At 44.9% G+C, this 16804-nt stretch overlaps 1 protein-coding gene and 1 long non-coding RNA gene across 2 annotated transcripts in view; one reads left to right on the top strand and one right to left on the bottom strand.

Moving 5' to 3' along the window:
* The window catches only part of enpp2l (ectonucleotide pyrophosphatase/phosphodiesterase 2-like), a 34076-nt gene extending 21979 nt beyond the window's left edge, over positions 1-12097 (bottom strand). The window contains exons 1-7 of the mRNA XM_015973346.3: positions 11921-12097; positions 7523-7628; positions 6475-6624; positions 1919-2044; positions 1756-1816; positions 359-456; positions 173-252 (exon numbers count right to left, since the gene is read on the bottom strand). Coding sequence (XP_015828832.3) covers positions 173-252; positions 359-456; positions 1756-1816; positions 1919-2044; positions 6475-6624; positions 7523-7628; positions 11921-11938 — 639 coding nt within the window. The 5' untranslated portion in view covers positions 11939-12097. The remainder of the gene's footprint in view (positions 1-172; positions 253-358; positions 457-1755; positions 1817-1918; positions 2045-6474; positions 6625-7522; positions 7629-11920) is intronic.
* Positions 12098-15590: 3493 nt separating this feature from the next.
* LOC139064298 (uncharacterized) lies at positions 15591-16561 on the top strand. Its single transcript, XR_011517371.1, has 2 exons — positions 15591-16106; positions 16222-16561. It is a non-coding gene; the product is annotated as an uncharacterized lncRNA (long non-coding RNA).
* The last annotated feature ends 243 nt before the right edge of the window (positions 16562-16804 follow it).

Genomic DNA, 16804 nt, shown 5'->3' with positions numbered 1-16804 from the left:
TGAACAGAGCAAAAGGGCCAACTAGACAAGTTTATTGGCAAGCATCGGTGTGCACTTAGTGTTCAAACATGCAGGTATTCATTAACAGCCTGGCTTTTACTATACGCTCTATAGAAGTCCTGCAAAACAGATAAATCTAAGTAATCAGTCAACACTGTCCAAAGTCACTTACTGTGGCTAGGGTGTATAAATTTGGGAATGTCTTTGATGGGTAAACTGGCCGCATGTATGGTACTGATGTACCACAGCTTTCTGCCAAAAAGAATGTTTGACTTTTGAGTAAAAATAAAACAACGGTTTAATTTTAATACAAGACAAGTAGATGAACATTAATGTCTCGCAAATAATAAAAGTGTACTGAGTTTGTGCAGGTTAGGGATGACAGATTTGCTCTTCTTCAGGTAGGAGGCTCTGAACCCATCCACAGACACCATAATGAGAGGAGGACGGACGAAACTGGAAAACAAGGGCGACACAAGTCCAACTTTAACTTTAAAGAGTTTCTCTATATCCTTATTGTTCAAGTGATGAAATCTCATTAAATAAACATAGTCATATAAATGTATGGACCAGTCTCAACCTTTGATGAATCCTATTGAGTTAAGAGCTCCCGCTCTGTAACAGAAGCTCAAATAAGAGGACAAAAATAGCTTTAGAGACTGGAACATCAATGGAAAAAGACAGTGTGATAGCAGCAACAACATCAAAAACATCAAATGACCTTAATGTCCATGTGAATTAGTTCCCTGTGGTGTACAAGTAACCATTAACATTTCGAAAGACGTTATAGTTCTTAAATGCCTAAAGATGCTCTTTATATGAGCATAATAAACCAGTGATGAATGTTTAAGTCTAGCCAATAACTAAGATCTAATAAATTATTTTGATGTGGAATTATTGGAGGAGAGTGTGCAACACTTTTTCCAATGCTTTATGGAACAGGTGTCAAACTCCAGTCCTCGAGGGCTGCTGTCCCACATGTTTTAGTGTTTTCCCTGTTTCAACACACCTGATTTCAATCAGCAGGTGATTAACAGGTGTCTGGAGAACTTGATGAGCTGCTGCACATGTGAGTCAACTGTTTTGGAACAGGGAAACAACAAAAACGATGCAGGATACCAGACCTTAAGGGCTAGAGGTTGACACCTCTACCTTATGGAAAACACAAACTGCAGTGCCTTGCAAATAGGGCCTTATGGGTCTATAACCCCTCAAGGCGATTCACAACACCATCAGTCATCCACCCATTCACACGCTGGTGATAATGAGCAAAACTGCCAAACAATGGTGCCACCAGTCCCGCCAACCACCACCAGCAGGCTAGGCAGGGTGTCTTGCCCAAGGACACAACAGCAGCATTCTTTGGTGGGATCTGGGATTGAACCTGCAACCTTCCAATAATCCCCTACCTCCTGAGCTACTCCTGCCCCAAATCACAAATGCAATTGAACCTGTACTACGCAATTCTCTGCTGTTTTATATCATTATCATTTCAAAATGAAACACATATAAGAATGATGAAAAGCCTATCAATAAAATGAAAGGTCATTACTTACAAACAAGCTGAACTAGTTTTCCAATGTCGTCAAATGAAAAATGCAAGCTGTTGTGCTAACGTTATTTGTGATGTGAGAAGAGCATAAAAGCATCTAAGAAAAGCTACAATGTCTTTGTGTTTACACACAAATATACTTGTCTGAAGAAACTGTCATCTTTTACCCAGCCAAGAATAATAATTGCACAACCCAGTCTCACCCTGCAGGACATTCAGCTCTCTTGATCTCCTCACATTCTTCGTCCAACCAGGAAGTTTCACCTGATAACAAAGAGACAAGCACTCTTTACTGATGCTGGACCACATTGAAACTCCATTTCTAGATTGTGTTACCAGCTAAGAAAAACGTTTCATGAAACGAGCCTTTGCAGAGGGATTTGTAGTTGGAGCAGCAGTCTCCGTGTTCCAGACAGTCCTCTGTGCAGTGGCAGGCATGGTTTTCATTCCTCTCCTCCCCGCAGCGATCCTCCGTACACTCAAACCCTCCCTCTTGGATGGAATAAAGGCCATTTTTTTACTTTGACTTTGTTACAGAACCCCTAGATGTTTCAGTTGTGGTCAATCCAAAACATCGTGAACACATGAGAGATAAGCCAATGTGTCTAAAATATATCACAAAATGTTGTGTGTATTAAGCTACTTTTTGCTTAAAGACCAAGTTTGCTCATTATTTCAACACATCTGCAGTGGTCTCAAGTACAATGTCCTGTGAGTCGATCGCTGTCGAAAGTAAGCCAGAGCAGAGGTGAGCAGAACACGCTAGGCTTGGATTTCTTATTTCCTGATATTTAGAGATTTTGCCTCTGATTGACTAGTAGCAATGCGACTCTACAACTGACTCCCTTTGTTCTGCAGTGTTGATGATTAATAACAAGTAGCACAGCTTGAAAGAGTTCTGCCATGTTGTGGAGTTGCTAATGCTAACGGTTAGTTTCTACTAGCTGAATGTGCTCTGCTCTCTCCTGGACACTAATCCAACAACAGCCTTCCCTGTCGCGAACTGAGATGGTTGAGTGCATGAATGATAATTTGACATTATGACATGCAATTATCAGACTTTTCTAATCAGAGTTTCCTAGTCGTTGTCGTCGTCGTCTTCCTCCGCTTATCCGGGTCCGGGTCGCGGGGGCAGCATCCCAACTAGGGAGCTCCAGGCCGTCCTCTCCCCGGCCTTGTCCACCAGCTCCTCCGGCAGGACCCCAAGGCGTTCCCGGACCAGATTGGAGATGTAACCTCTCCAACGTGTCCTGGGTCGACCCGGGGGCCTTCTGCCGGCAGGACATGCCCGAAACACCTCCCCGGGGAGGCGTCCAGGAGGCATCCTGACCAGATGCCCAAACCACCTCAACTGGCTCCTTTCGATCCGGAGGAGCAGCGGTTCTACTCCGAGTCCCTCCCGAATGTCCGAGCTCCTCACCCTATCTCTAAGGCTGAGCCCGGCCACCCTACGGAGGAAACTCATTTCGGCCGTTTGTATCCGCGATCTCGTTCTTTCTGTCATTACCCAAAGCTCATGACCATAGGTGAGGATTGGGACGTAGATCGACCGGTAAATCGAGAGCCTGGCTTTCTGGCTCAGCTCCCTCTTCACCACGACAGATCGGCTCAGCGTCCGCATCACTGCAGATGCCGAACCGATCCGCCTGTCGATCTCCCGATCCCTCCTACCCTCACTCGTGAACAAGACCCCGAGATACTTAAACTCCTCCACTTGAGGTAGGAACTCTCCCCCGACCCGGAGGTGGCAAGCCACCCTTTTCCGGTCGAGAACCATGGTCTCAGATTTGGAGGTGCTGATCCTCATCCCAGCCGCTTCACATTCGGCCACGAACCTACCCAGCAAGAGCTGAAGGTCAGAGCTGGATGAAGCTAGGAGGACCACATCATCCGCAAAAAGCAGAGACGAGATTCTCCTGCCACCAAACTCGACACACTCCACACCACGGCTGCGTCTAGAAATTCTGTCCATAAAAGTGATGAACAGAACCGGTGACAAAGGGCAGCCCTGGCGGAGTCCAACCCTCACTGGGAACAGGTCCGACTTACTACCGGCTATGCGGACCAAACTCACGCTCCTCTGGTAAAGGGACTGAATGGCCCTTAACAGAAAGCCACCCACCCCATACTCCTGGAGCGTCCCCCACAGGGTGCCCCTGGGGACACGGTCATAAGCCTTCTCCAAATCCACAAAGCACATGTGGATTGGTTGGGCAAACTCCCATGCCCCCTCCATCACCCTTGCAAGGGTATAGAGCTGGTCCACAGTTCCACGGCCAGGACGAAAACCACATTGCTCCTCCTCAATCTGAGATTCAACTATCGATCGGACCCTCCTCTCCAGTACCTTGGAGTAGACCTTTCCAGGGAGGCTGAGGAGTGTGATCCCCCTATAGTTGGAACACACCCTCAGGTCACCCTTCTTAAAGATGGGGACCACCACCCCGGTCTGCCACTCCCTAGGAACTGCCCCCGATGACCACTCAATGTTGTAGAGACGTGTCAACCATGACAGCCCTACAACATCCATAGCCTTGAGATACCCAGGACGAACCTCATCCGCCCCCGGGGCTCCGCCGCTGTGTAGTTGTTTGACTACCTCAGCAACTTCTGCCCCCGAGATCGGACAGTCCATCCCCAGGCCTCCCAGCTCTGGTTCCTCCTCGGAATGCGCATTGGTGGGATTGAGGAGCTCCTCAAAGTATTCCTTCCACCGTCCGACTATAGCCTCAGTTGACGTCAGCAGCTCCCCATCCCCACTGTAAACAGTGTGAGCGAGTTGCTTCCTTCCTCTCCTGAGGCGCCGGACAGTTTGCCAGAACCTCTTTGGAGCCGATCGATAGTCTTTCTCCATGGCCTCACCAAACTCCTACCACGCACGAAATTTTGCCTCGGCAACTGCCACTGCTGCACCCCGCTTGGCTATCCGGTACCTGTCTGCTGCCTCCGGAGACCCACTGACCAGCCACGCCCTGTAGGCCTCCTTCTTCAGCCTGACGGCTCCCCGAACCTCTGGTGTCCACCAGCGGGTACGGGGGTTGCCACCACGACTGGCACCGGCCACCTTACGACCACAGCTAGCAACAGCCGCCTCGACAATCGCAGAGTGGAACAAGGCCCACTCGGACTCAATGTCCCCCACTGCTCTCAGGGCGTGGTCAGAGCTCTGCCGGACGTGGGAGTTGAAGACCGTCTTGACAGGTTCTTCTGCCAGGCGTTCCCAGCAGACCCTCACTATGCGTTTGGGTCTGCCAGGTCTAAGCGGCATGTTCCCTTGCCATCTGATCCAACTCACCACCAGGTGGTGATCAGTTGACAGCTCCGCCCCTCTCTTCACTCGGGTGTCCAAAACATACGGCCGCAGGTCAGATGATACGACTACAAAATCTATCATCGACCTGTGACCTAGGCTGCCCTGGTACCAAGTGTACCGATGGGCATCCCTATGTTCGAACATGGTGTTCGTTATGGCCAAACTGCGGCTTGCACAGAAGTCCAATAACAAAACACCGCTCGAGTTCAGATTAGGTGGGCCGTTCCTCCCAATCACACCCCTCCAGGTCAAGCTGTCATTGCCCACGTGAGCATTGAAGTCCCCCAGCAGGACAATGGAGTCCCCTGATGGAGCACTATCTAGCACTCGTCCCAGGGACTCCAAAAAGGGTGGGTACTCTGAACTGATATTTGGCCCATAAGCACAAACAACAGTCAGGACCCGTTCCCCGACCCGAAGGCGCAAGGAAGCTACCCTCTTGTCCCCCGGGGTAAACCCCAACACACAGGCAGAGAGTCTCAGGGGTAACAAAAAGCCTACCCCAGCCCTCCGCCTCTCACCCGGAGCAACTCCAGCAAAGTAGAGTGTCCAACCCCTCTCCAGGTCTCGGGTTCCAGAGCCAATGCAATGTGTCGAGGTGAGTCCGACTATATCTAGCCGGTACCGCTCAACCTCTGCCACAAGCTCCGGCTCCTTCCCCGCCAGCGAGGTGACGTTCCATGTCCCAAAAACTAGTTTTCTTGTCCGGGGATTGGACCGCCAAGGCTCCCGCCTTGGTCTGCCACCCGAGTTTCCTAGTCCATTTTTTTATCTGCAGCTAAAGCACATTCTTTCACATTTAGCCTGCATATTGAACTCAGAGTGCCTCATATTTTTAAAATAACAAGTAAAACGTGGTTTCTCAGTGAACTTGGCCTTTAATTGTTTCAGGATGAAACTCTGGTTGTGTTTTCTTGATTAAGCCAAGATATAGATTAAGATCAGATTGATGTTTTAGAGAATTTCTGCTGGGGAAGATTCTCAGTCATCCATGTCATGGTAATCCAAAGGGATTTGAATGAAGGTAACTAGACGTTTTACATGTTGCTTCTCATCCAAGGAGCTTTTTCAATTCTGACAAATGAAATATGGGAGTGTCAAGTTTATTATCAGCTACAGTTTATAGGCTTGACTTTCTGACATTCAAACCCCATATTGTGCCTTTCTGAAACATGTCTTTTACGTAGCAGTGTTTTCTACTCGACAACTGCTTTTTCTTTATTTGTCTAAACCGTTGCAGTTCCAACGATGTGAGATTCTCAGATGAAGGAAAAACATCTATTTTTTTCATCCCTTTATTTAACCTTCCCACTGTCTTTTGGGTGACCCCACGAGGATAGCTGACCATTGAGCAGGATTGATGGTTTATCCCTTGAGGTCCATGTGGCAGGGGTGAGGTGGTGCTCACTCCTCACCCCTGCCACACCCAAGGACCCAAGGGATAAACCATCAATCCTGCTCTATGGTCAACTTTCCTCGTGGGGTCACCCATAAAGACAGTGGGAGGGTTATAGTATAATTGTGACCAGTAAAATGCTTTGCCTTTTGAAAAAGCAAAAGCATGACATACATTTCTGTGCCAGGTGGGTTTGAACTGTGTAAGTCTGACCTGTTTTCAGGCAGTGCGTGTCAAAGTCAGAGCAGCAGCTGTAGTAGGTTTTACACAGATTGTCACATCTGCATCCCGGAGGATCGGCCACCTCCAGCTCGAAGCACCTCCCCTTACAGGAGCCTGCTGTGCTGACCCAATCTGATATACCTGGAAGGAGCAGAGAGCCAGAGTGAAGAAGACTGCTGCAAACAGCCATACACATAGGTTTCAGTGATTCTTGAGTCAGAAACTCCAGCAACATCACGTGGGATGGCACTCTGTTGCCCTCTGCTGACCTACAAACTTAGGTGGCTCAAGTTGACACTAGTGGGAGCTCTACCTACTTTATGACAATAGCTGTTTATTATGCCCTTAACTAATATGAAGGTTAGCAGTTGGCATTTCAACTTGCTGATCATCAATAAACAAACAAACAAACACAGCACAAGAAAAGGAGGAGGCATTATGGTGGAACTAGGCTAGTAAAAGTAAGAGAGTAATGTCTTTAGAAGCAAAGCAAAGAGCTAAATCTAGTGAATATTGGTGCGGTCTACACTCATTACAATATCACGGACCGATGGTGACCTGGCCCTGTTGTTACTGAATTTGTAAGTAATAATATTTTTTTGCTCAACAGTGTGGATCCTTGTAGTTCATGGCTTATTTAGTACCCGTTTGTATCATTATCTGCAAAGCCGGTGCAATCGACAGCAAGCAGAAGGGTTGTTTACAACAGCTGTACTTCTGCATTCAACAAGTAGGGGGGAGAAGCGGGAAAGTATTTAGTGTTTAACAATTGTTCTTTGCTTTACTTGCATACTTGATGGAGTGCAACCATCTGCACCAATCTATTTAGAATTCGTTACAAAATGTCTTTATTTGTGGTTTAACTCCATCATAGAAATGAACTAAATCCAAACCAGACCTGCAGAGTGCACTGAATGAACAACATCTGCCCAGGAAACAAGAACAAAAGCCTTTTGTTTTCTGGTGGCAGATCTGTGATGATAAATACAAGCTGCGGGTGAACCCCTAAGTCAGGAGTTTAGTTGCTGAAAAGACTCACCTTTAGTGTGATGTGGTGGGTTGTCTACTCCCTCTACAGGTCGGGAAGCTTGAAACACGTAAGCTATGCTGACATTGGTACTCCACAGGCAGAGCACAACCACTACCTGCACAAAACCCCAGAATGTCATTTGAAAGCCTGCTTTCGGTTTTTCTACTACAAATATTCAAGGTCAGCTGCTCAGGCATGAATAGAGCTTCATTGTGTGTCATGGTGCACCCACTGAACCAAACCAAATGGCCAAGGCAACACATAGGTTATCTTGTAATAAATCAGTCATTGTTTAGTCATTATTTGTTTTGGGAGTAAAAAGACCTCAAAGGCTAACAGCTGTTAAAGCCAGGTCATGCTGAACCCCCTTAACAACCCATCAGGTTGCATTTGAATGCAACTTTATATGTTTGTTGAAGACAAAGTGAATCAGCTGGTGTAAAAATGCCATCAGCTACATTTTTTTTAACAATGTCAGTCAGTGTTTTCTTGCATTCTGTTAAAAAGCCAGATAAGTCTTTAATTTTTGTCCTTTCTATTGTTTATTTTTGTTTTTAGCCTGCCTTCACTGTCTAGGGTTGTGATGGAATGACGGTGCACAATGATGTGTCCATCTAAGGGAAAACTTAATTGGGAAAAGTTTTATTGTGGATTCTTCCAATTTTATTTACATTTTTCTACTCATAAAACATAACTCACTGACACTTTGAATGCATCCGGTTATAGTTGATGTGTGAAACAGGCTGGTGAGACGTCACTGGACAGGAAACCAGAGATGAGAATGGTGGTTTCTCAGCCTTTTGTTAGATGGTGTGATTTGCTTTGGATGCATGCTTCATTGAAATCATATTTAAACCACAAACAAAGGGTGTGTATGAGTTTGCCCGACCAATCTACATGTGTTTGGTAGAATAGGAGAGGGTGTCTGACTGCGTCCCTCTGGGAGCCCTGTGGGGGGTACTTTGGGAGTATGGGGTACCAGGCCCTTTGATAAAGGCTGTTAGGTCCCTATGTGACCGGTGCCAGTACTTGGTCTGCATTACCGGCAGTAAGTTGGGCTCGTTTCCAAGTGAGAGTTGGACTCTGCCAAGTCCACCATTTGTAACCGATTCTGTTCATAAATGTTATAGACAGGATCTCTAGGCGCAGCCAAGGTGTTGAGGGGATCAATTTTGGTGGCCTAACCCCTTCTGTCCACCGGAGCCGTCAGCAGCACGTTACTGCAGTTCGTCAGTAAACACAACAACAAGCAGGAGAAAACTACAACATGGCTCCAAAAGGTTTGTGTTTTATGTTCTGTCCGTTTTATAATCGCCAATACGGACCTGAAAAACAAAGGAGACCGCTAGCTAGGTGATAACTTCTCACGGGGACGCACATTTAGTAACTTTTTTTTTTAAAGTAAAGCAACCGGAAGGCAGTACGTTTTTTTATTCTGAAAATCTCGGGAGCTTCGCTCCATTTCCGCGTCAGATTTCCTGTCTTTCCTTCCCCAAAAATGTCGAACTTGACCCGTTTCAGAGGCGTCGTGCGTAGAAAATAGAACTGGCGCGTAAAGGCCGCGACATGCTGCTCCTGAGACGCGGCCGACTCGCGCTGCTGATGGCTGCTGTGGAAAAGGTTCTGTTGACCACAGCGGTTCCTATCAGCAGCTATGACGTGCTGCTGCAGTAACGTGCTGCTGACGGCTATGGTGGAAAGAAGGGGTAAGGATTGAGTCTCTGCTTTTTGCAGATGATGTGGTCATGTTGGCTTCATCAGAACGTGGTTTCCATCGTTCTCCATAGGCGTTCGCAGCTAAGTGTGAAGAAGCTGGGATGAAAATCAGCTCCTCTAAATCTGAGATCTTAAGTCGGAAAACTGTTAGAATGCCTTCTCCAGGTCAGGGATGAGGTACTGCCTCAAGTGTAGGAATTCAAGTATCTTGTGGTCTTGTTCACAAAACTGGTGGTGCATCTGCAGTGATGCAAGCATTGTACAAGTCTGTCGTGCTGAGGAGAGAGCTGAGCCAGAAAGGCAAAGCTCTCAATTTGCCGATTGGTCCACGTTCCATTTCTCACTTATGGTCACAAGCTTTTGAGTATTGATTTAAAGGATGAAATTGTGGCTAAAAGCGGCCAAAATGAGTTTTCCCTGGAGGGAGTCTGGGCTCTTTCTTAAGCCGGGTGGACACTGTGCAACTTTTTCACTCGTAGCCCTCAGCTTCAGCTCAAACAGTACGACTTCCTCGCAGAGCACCGCACGACCCAACTCTTGGATGCGACCTGACTGCTCACACTGTACGTCTGGTAGCAACCAGTCGGACCTGAAAATAGCAGTTTTTATGCAACTTGTTAGACTTTTTTTTGAGTTGTTATTGATGTCTGTTGTCCTTCGAGAGTGCTGTAGGAGGAGGGCACACAGGCACTTGTGGGAGTTGGAGGAGGAATACAAAACAAAGAAATTAAATGAATGTTTTATCAGTTTAATTTGACATAAACATGGAAAAAATGTTTTTTTGACAACCCTTGTCATTGTGTGTGAAAAAAAAGGTGTGTAAATAAAACAAAAATAGGGAAATAGCTGGCAAGCCGTGTTTTAGTACGGTGCGATGCACTCTCGACGGACATGCAAAAATCAAACACGGGATAAATCCATGCGAGCTGACGACTGCTGACCAGGAGCTGGTCACGTGGTGTTACTCGCCTCTCGTTACCCCCGTTTACTACACGACACTCAGCGCAAAACTCGCCCTGATCTTGTGCATTCTCGCACGTGGGAAAAATCAGCTCAAAAAGTGAGAAAGTCGTACGGTGTACACCCGGTCTTAGAGAAAGGGTGAGGAGCTCAGTCTCGGGCATCTGATTAGAACGTTTCCTGGACGTCTCCCTGGAGAGGTTTTCCAGGCACGTTCAACTGGGAGGAGACCTAAAGGAAGACCCAAGACATAATGGAGGGACTATGTTTCTCAGCTGGCCATGGAACGACTTGGGATTGCCCTGGAGGAGCTGGCCCAAGCGGCTGGGGAGAGGGAAGTCTGGGCCTCTCTGCTCAGGCTGTTGATCCTGCGACCCGACCTTGAATAAGCAGGAGAGAATGGATGGATGCTAAGTCTTCTCAAAGCCCAGGTTCTGTAGGAGTTTTCTTCCTGTTTAAAAGGAGTTTTCCTCCCCACTGTCACTACATGCTTGCTTAGTATGAGGCTTGCAGTAAAGTCTCGGACACAACAAGTCAGTGACTCCATGCAATCTGCTGGGTTTCCTTGCATAGGAAACTTGTAAGGGGCCTTGAGATTACTTGTTTAGAATTAGCGATATAAAAATAAATGTAAGTTTATTTTGTGTAAAAAATTGAAAAGATCTAATTAGAAAACAGTTTTTTAAAATAGAAAACATTTCAAAATTCCTTTTTAAAACAGCTTTTGAGTGTTTTTTACATCACTAGTTATTTGTCGCTGTCATCGCTATATTTTATATCGTACTTTATGTGGATTATGTTGTCTTGTTTCCTGTATGTCGTACTCCTGCTGCTACAGCTGCTCAGTAATTTCCCAACTCTGGGATCAGTAGCAATACTTCCTTATACACATTTCTCAGTTCTCCTTTGGTGAGTTCAGTGTAACAGGAGCTAAGAGGGTTGTCATTTGAATTTAAACTCCTATCTCTGGCTCATTTATCAGAGAGCCAGCAACGTGCAGAGGGATGCCAAAACGTGTTCCTGCTGTACATCTCGATCAATCACACCAGCAAAAATACATTTGCGGCGTCATTCTGCTCGAAATATTCTCCATCAGAAGGCTGAATCAGATTTAGTCTCATATCACAAAAATCAGCTAAGTTTCCTAGAAAGTTGGTCTTAGCTGACCCACCAATCGGGAAGCACAACCACAGATTTTTGTGAAGCTTTACTTAGTAAAACAGAACATACTGTACATCAGTTTATTTGCCTTTTGGCTTTTTGTTTCCAGTAAAATGTGTGATGCTGTGTGGATTATAATCATTAATGATGTTTGATGACGAGCCAAACTGAGACAGTCGGAAATGAGATCAATCCATGTGTGACCGTTAACCTACAGCGTTTGCTTACCTTTACCTCCCCCAGGTAAATAAATCCATTTGAGCCGATCCATCAACCCCAGTTCAGCTCAGCATGGGTCAGAATGAACAGCAGCCAGTCCGCTGCATGATTCATACCCATCCTAAGAGTTATGTAATTCCTCCTCTCTTAAGGCAAAGCGTGCAAATGTTAGTGAAGCTAAGAAGCTGCGCTTCTCTCTCTGACAGGTCAGTATATCTGTCCTGCAGCAGCCCTATCTGTGTTTTTCTGGGAGGGTGGAGAGGAGGAAGGGGGGTGGTGGGAAACCTTTGGACATCCAAATAGCGGCTATACACCAGAGATCAAGCACTAACTGTGACAGTCTTACCGTACCAAATTGCCCAGTAGCATGTTCCAAGCAGTGAATCCAACTTTGGCATTCCAGAAGGTCCCAAATCTGTGAAATGTGTCCCGAAAGAGAGAATCCTCCGTGCACCTCAGATCGATGGAACTCAGCACAGAGGTCCAGTTCTGTCTCTCTCTCTCTTTTCCTCTCTCTCTCTCTCTCTCTCTCTCTCTCTCTCTCTCTCTCTCTCTCTCTCTCTCTCTCTCTCTCTCTCTCTCTCTCTCTCTCTCTCTCTCTCTCTCCCTGCTTGTTTGCCTTCACTCTGACTCTCTCAGTGCTAGGCCAATGAGCGTGAAGTAATGGTGACAGCTGTGCTCTGGTACAAGAGTGCGTCAGGTCGGGTGGATGCACCAGAGTCCAACACAGTCAAGAGGAGGAGGGGAGGCTCTCACAGGGAGAAGAGGGTTTGTGTAATCACCCCCCCCCCCCCCTACACACACACACAACAGATCTTTGATAACAGGGGAGCATAAGATCTTGAACTTTTGTGCAATTTAGTAACGTGATTATTTGACAGCTGTTTATTTAGTTCCCTGATTTCTGATTCCTGTTTCATTTAAAAGAAACAAAAAATTTAAAATAAAAAAAACTGAATCAGACTTTAGGCTAAAGCTGGCTTACTGACGAGTCAGCAGTTTTCTAGGTCAATGCAGAGAAACATAGGTCAAAGGGATTTCAGTTTAAAGGGCATCAGTTGAAAAAGTAAAATGTTTTTTTCTAATTGCTGTTTATGACCAAACAGCTTTAAAAGACAATGCTGAAATGAAATGTTAAAAAGCTCATTATTTTCTAAAGTTAAAACTAAATATTCAGAACTAAGTCGAAATAAATAAAATACAACAGAACTATGTAGAATCAAATCTGAAGTTATAATGGTAAATCTAAATATTTAGAAGAAATAATAGAACACTGAAACCTACATATTTAAAATTAAGTCTAAAGAGATTAAATGAAATTTTAATATGTTGAATCAAAACTAAATATGTAAAGTGACTCCTGACAATTGAGAAATAACTCTGAATGTACACAGTTAAACCCAAATATTTAGGAACGCATCTTAAAATTTAACATTTCACCAAAACATCTAAAATCAAATCAAATTCGATGAAGTTTAACTTAAGTATTTAGAAAAAAAATAAAACATTTTTAATAATAATAAAAAATGCATTAAACCAACATATTTACTTCTACAGTATTCGTTAACCCCAGACTTGTTTTATTATGCTGCTTCCATTTAATATAGTTTAAAACTTCCGCAATATATTCTTACATTTTATGTTTTTTATATTTGTTTATTTCCACCGGATTCCAAATGTTTAGATTTACCTACACATGTATGTATATTTTACTCTAACGTTAAAGCAGTAACCACTGTTGCCTTGCTGTGAGAAGGTTGCAGGTTTAAATCTCTGCATTTCTTCATGGAATTAGATTGTTCTCTTAATGCATGTGTGGGGTTTTTTCTGTCCCAAAGACCAAAAACATGCATTTTAGGTTGCCTGGATATGCTAAATGTTCCTAATGTTTGAATGAGTGTGTGGCTGTGTTATCATCCCTGTGTGTCCCTGTAAGGGACCATAGTCCAAGGTGTCCCCCGCCTCTCACCCAGTGAGTACTGGAGATAGGCAAGAGCTCCCTGTGACCCTGATGAGGAATAAATAGTTCCGTTAAGACATTATAAATATTGACAAAATCTGGTTTTCACTTTTTTGCTGAATCGGTGCCGCATACACAACAAAACCAACTACTATTGTGTGAGAAGCATAACTCCACAGATTACTTGTGATTAATCCTAAAAATGCAAAAACTGCAGAAAACCTAAAGGCTGCTGAGTTTTTAAAGAAACTTGTTATGAGTTTTCTGTCCCTTCTTTCTGCTGACAATCACGAGTCGGGTGTGATTCCTCGTGATTCACTGCAAGAGATTCACAACGGAACAACACAGCCTGCATGATTTACCGAAATTCAGATGGTCAGAGTGCACCGAAACACAACACGTTTCTTCTATAATGTCTTCAAAAAAACTTAAACCTGTCTGTCAGATGGCAGATCTGTGGTCCCTCACACTCTCTGTTGTACGCTCCTCTAGAGAAACCTTACATAAACAAGCGCGTGTACACACACAGGTGCTCACATGGTGCTCTCAAAAGTATGGGCTTGGGCACGTTCAACACATGTCTCAAGGCTGTCGTTGCCACTAAATGCACTGTGATTTATTATTGTGTGATTGTTAAGTTAAACAATGTTTATTTTATATTTCATCATCAGGCTGACGCAGTGATAGCTTGCTCCTGATGTATTGTTGTGTGTCCCTTTTTGTTCTGCTCTTCTCTTTCTGCAGGTCTAGAAGCAGACTCTTGTTAATTATTGTTTATTTTTGTGGAACCCCCCCCCCAACTTTTCTCTTCCTTTCTCTTTCACCTCTGTCTCCGTGTCTGGTCTGAATTACAAAGCATTCAAAAACAATAACAATAAAGTTTTAAGTATCAGGCGTGACATTAAAAGCAGACGCTTTGATGCTCCACCTGAGAGTAAATCTGTAAGGCTTGTCACCAGCATTCAGACATTATTTCTGTTTGCTTCACAGCCAGACAGGACACGGTAAAAAAAAAAAAAAAACTTAAACCTTAAGGATTTCAATAATCAATTTAAAGCATCATCATCATCGTGCATCAAGAAAGTTAATCTGATAAATGTTGAAAACGTGGTCCGATTTCATCGTCAGTCACTTATTGCTCCACTTCTTACATGGTCAAGCTCCAGGCAGATTATTCGTTGGTTGGTTGGCTGGTTTGTTTGTTCGCTCGTTCATTCATCCATTTAACGAATGGTTGCATGCTTGTGCACCTTTCATTTCTGATTTCCTGGCAACGTTTGTTAAAAGATGATGTAAGAAGAGCACCAGCAGCAGCTCACGAGTTCAAACCACCCACCAAACATCTCACACCATGATAATCCCACAGCTCAGACACAACACGTAGAGATGAGGTGTTGCTGACATTTCCCTTTCGCGTGATTGTGCGTGTTGTTGGTGTTAATTCCCAGTCATCCATGTATAGGTGCCCCATCACATTTTACAGAAAGCTTCACATTTCAGCAGCGGGGTCAACTGCTGGAGGTCTGGGATTAGTGTTCAAGTCTAGATCATCTGCGGTCAAACAGATCTTTCTAATCCTCCGACAGAAACACCATCTTTATTTTGTTGACAGAACACATGTGAGCATTGCCAATGTGTTATACATTTAAAGTGAACATAGCAAATTGATAGAAGCAGTGTGATCTTAACTGTTTTTATTCCTTTCACCTAATGAATATTCTTAGCTAGCAATATTTCTAAACTGGTCTGCTATGTTTTGAAATTTCTGAGACTGTTGATGCCCGCTTTGAGGAGAATTAGCTGATGTCTAAGATTTAGCTTCATTAAAGGTCACCTTTACTCATATTTTTAATACATTTGCAGTGGTTTATAGTAGGAATGAAGATAGCCTAAGTTGTTCTATGGGGATAAAAAGCCTCAGACCCTGTCCACACGTAGCCGGGGATCTGCCAAAACGTAGATATGTCTCTACGTTTTGGCCTGTCATCCACACGAAAACTGAGTTTTTTCACACGAAACGGATCTTTTTAAAAACTCCAGCCAAAGTGAAGATCTGTGTTTTCTCCGTTTTGGGTGTCTGTGTGTGGACGGACAAAACCGGAGTTTTAAGGTCCGCAACGTCACTTTCCGCGACAAAAAAATGCTGACATCACGTGTGCGACCAGTGTTTACACTAGCCGACAGCATGGAAGCCCTCAGAGCTGCGCTCGCTTTATCAATTGTCCAAGCGCTTTCTGCTTGTTTGTTTTTGCAAGCGGAATTACTGCTCCTTGCGGAAGACCACAGACGAAGGACGAGGTTAAGAACGGGGGAAGTACTGCCGCCTACAGGTCTGGCATGTCCTTAACAACGTATTTATCCGGGTACGTGTGGACAGAGTTTTTTTTTTTTTAAACGCGGTTGTCACGGTCTGGGTTTTTTTTTTCACACACTAATTGGTGTAGAGTCTCATCTCTCCTCTGCAGGTGGGCGTGCCTGGAAGTTGGGAGGCTGCAGGTAATCTGCTGATTAGCTGGCCAGGGATATTTAAGCTCCTGAGAGACGCCTTCACTTCGCTGGATGATTAACTCAACTTGGGTATTTCTCCTAACAGCCAAATCCAAAATAAGCTTTGATTTTGAGAATTTCTGGGTTATGGATTTTTGATTTTTGAGATCTCTGTGTTTTTGACTGCTTGTTTTGCCTCCTGCAGATATCACCTATCAGTTCACCTCGTTTGCTGCTACCAACCTGGTTTCTTCACTGTCCACTCGTCTCTCAGCGTCCTCCTCTGGTCTTCCCACTCCAGGCTGCCCACCCTCCCTCCTGGATCACCATTACCCTTCATGCTCAGCTCCCTCCTCATTTGGACTCCAAGCTCATCAGCCTCCAGTAAGCCTCCTGCCCTCCCCAGACCGGTCACTCCTCCCTCTCTCACGAGGTCTCACCTCCAACCTGATTCTCCACACCCGAACCTCGCTTCTCTGCCGAATACTGCTAGACTTCCTAGCAGCTCCTTCTGTTCTCCTTTTCTAATAAATTATTGTTTGCGATCTTCTTTGACTCTGTGGACTGATTCTGTATGTCGTGGGTTAGGCATCTACCACACAACATGACAGCGGTGGTGTGGATGCAAGTTTCTGGAGGGGCGGATATTCGTTTAAAAAAAAAAAAAACCCGGCTACGTGTGGACTGGGCCTTAGTGTGCCTGTTTGAGGACGTAGATGCCAGCTGGGTGCAGACTGGCTAAAGGATTTGGAGTCTTATTTCCTGAAATGTAGACATCCTGCCTCTGA

Source organism: Nothobranchius furzeri, chromosome 19 (genome assembly GCF_043380555.1).
Source record: "Nothobranchius furzeri strain GRZ-AD chromosome 19, NfurGRZ-RIMD1, whole genome shotgun sequence".
Taxonomy (NCBI): domain Eukaryota; kingdom Metazoa; phylum Chordata; class Actinopteri; order Cyprinodontiformes; family Nothobranchiidae; genus Nothobranchius; species Nothobranchius furzeri.
Note: the sequence above shows the minus strand (reverse complement) of the source record. Positions and strands in the feature narration are given on the sequence as shown.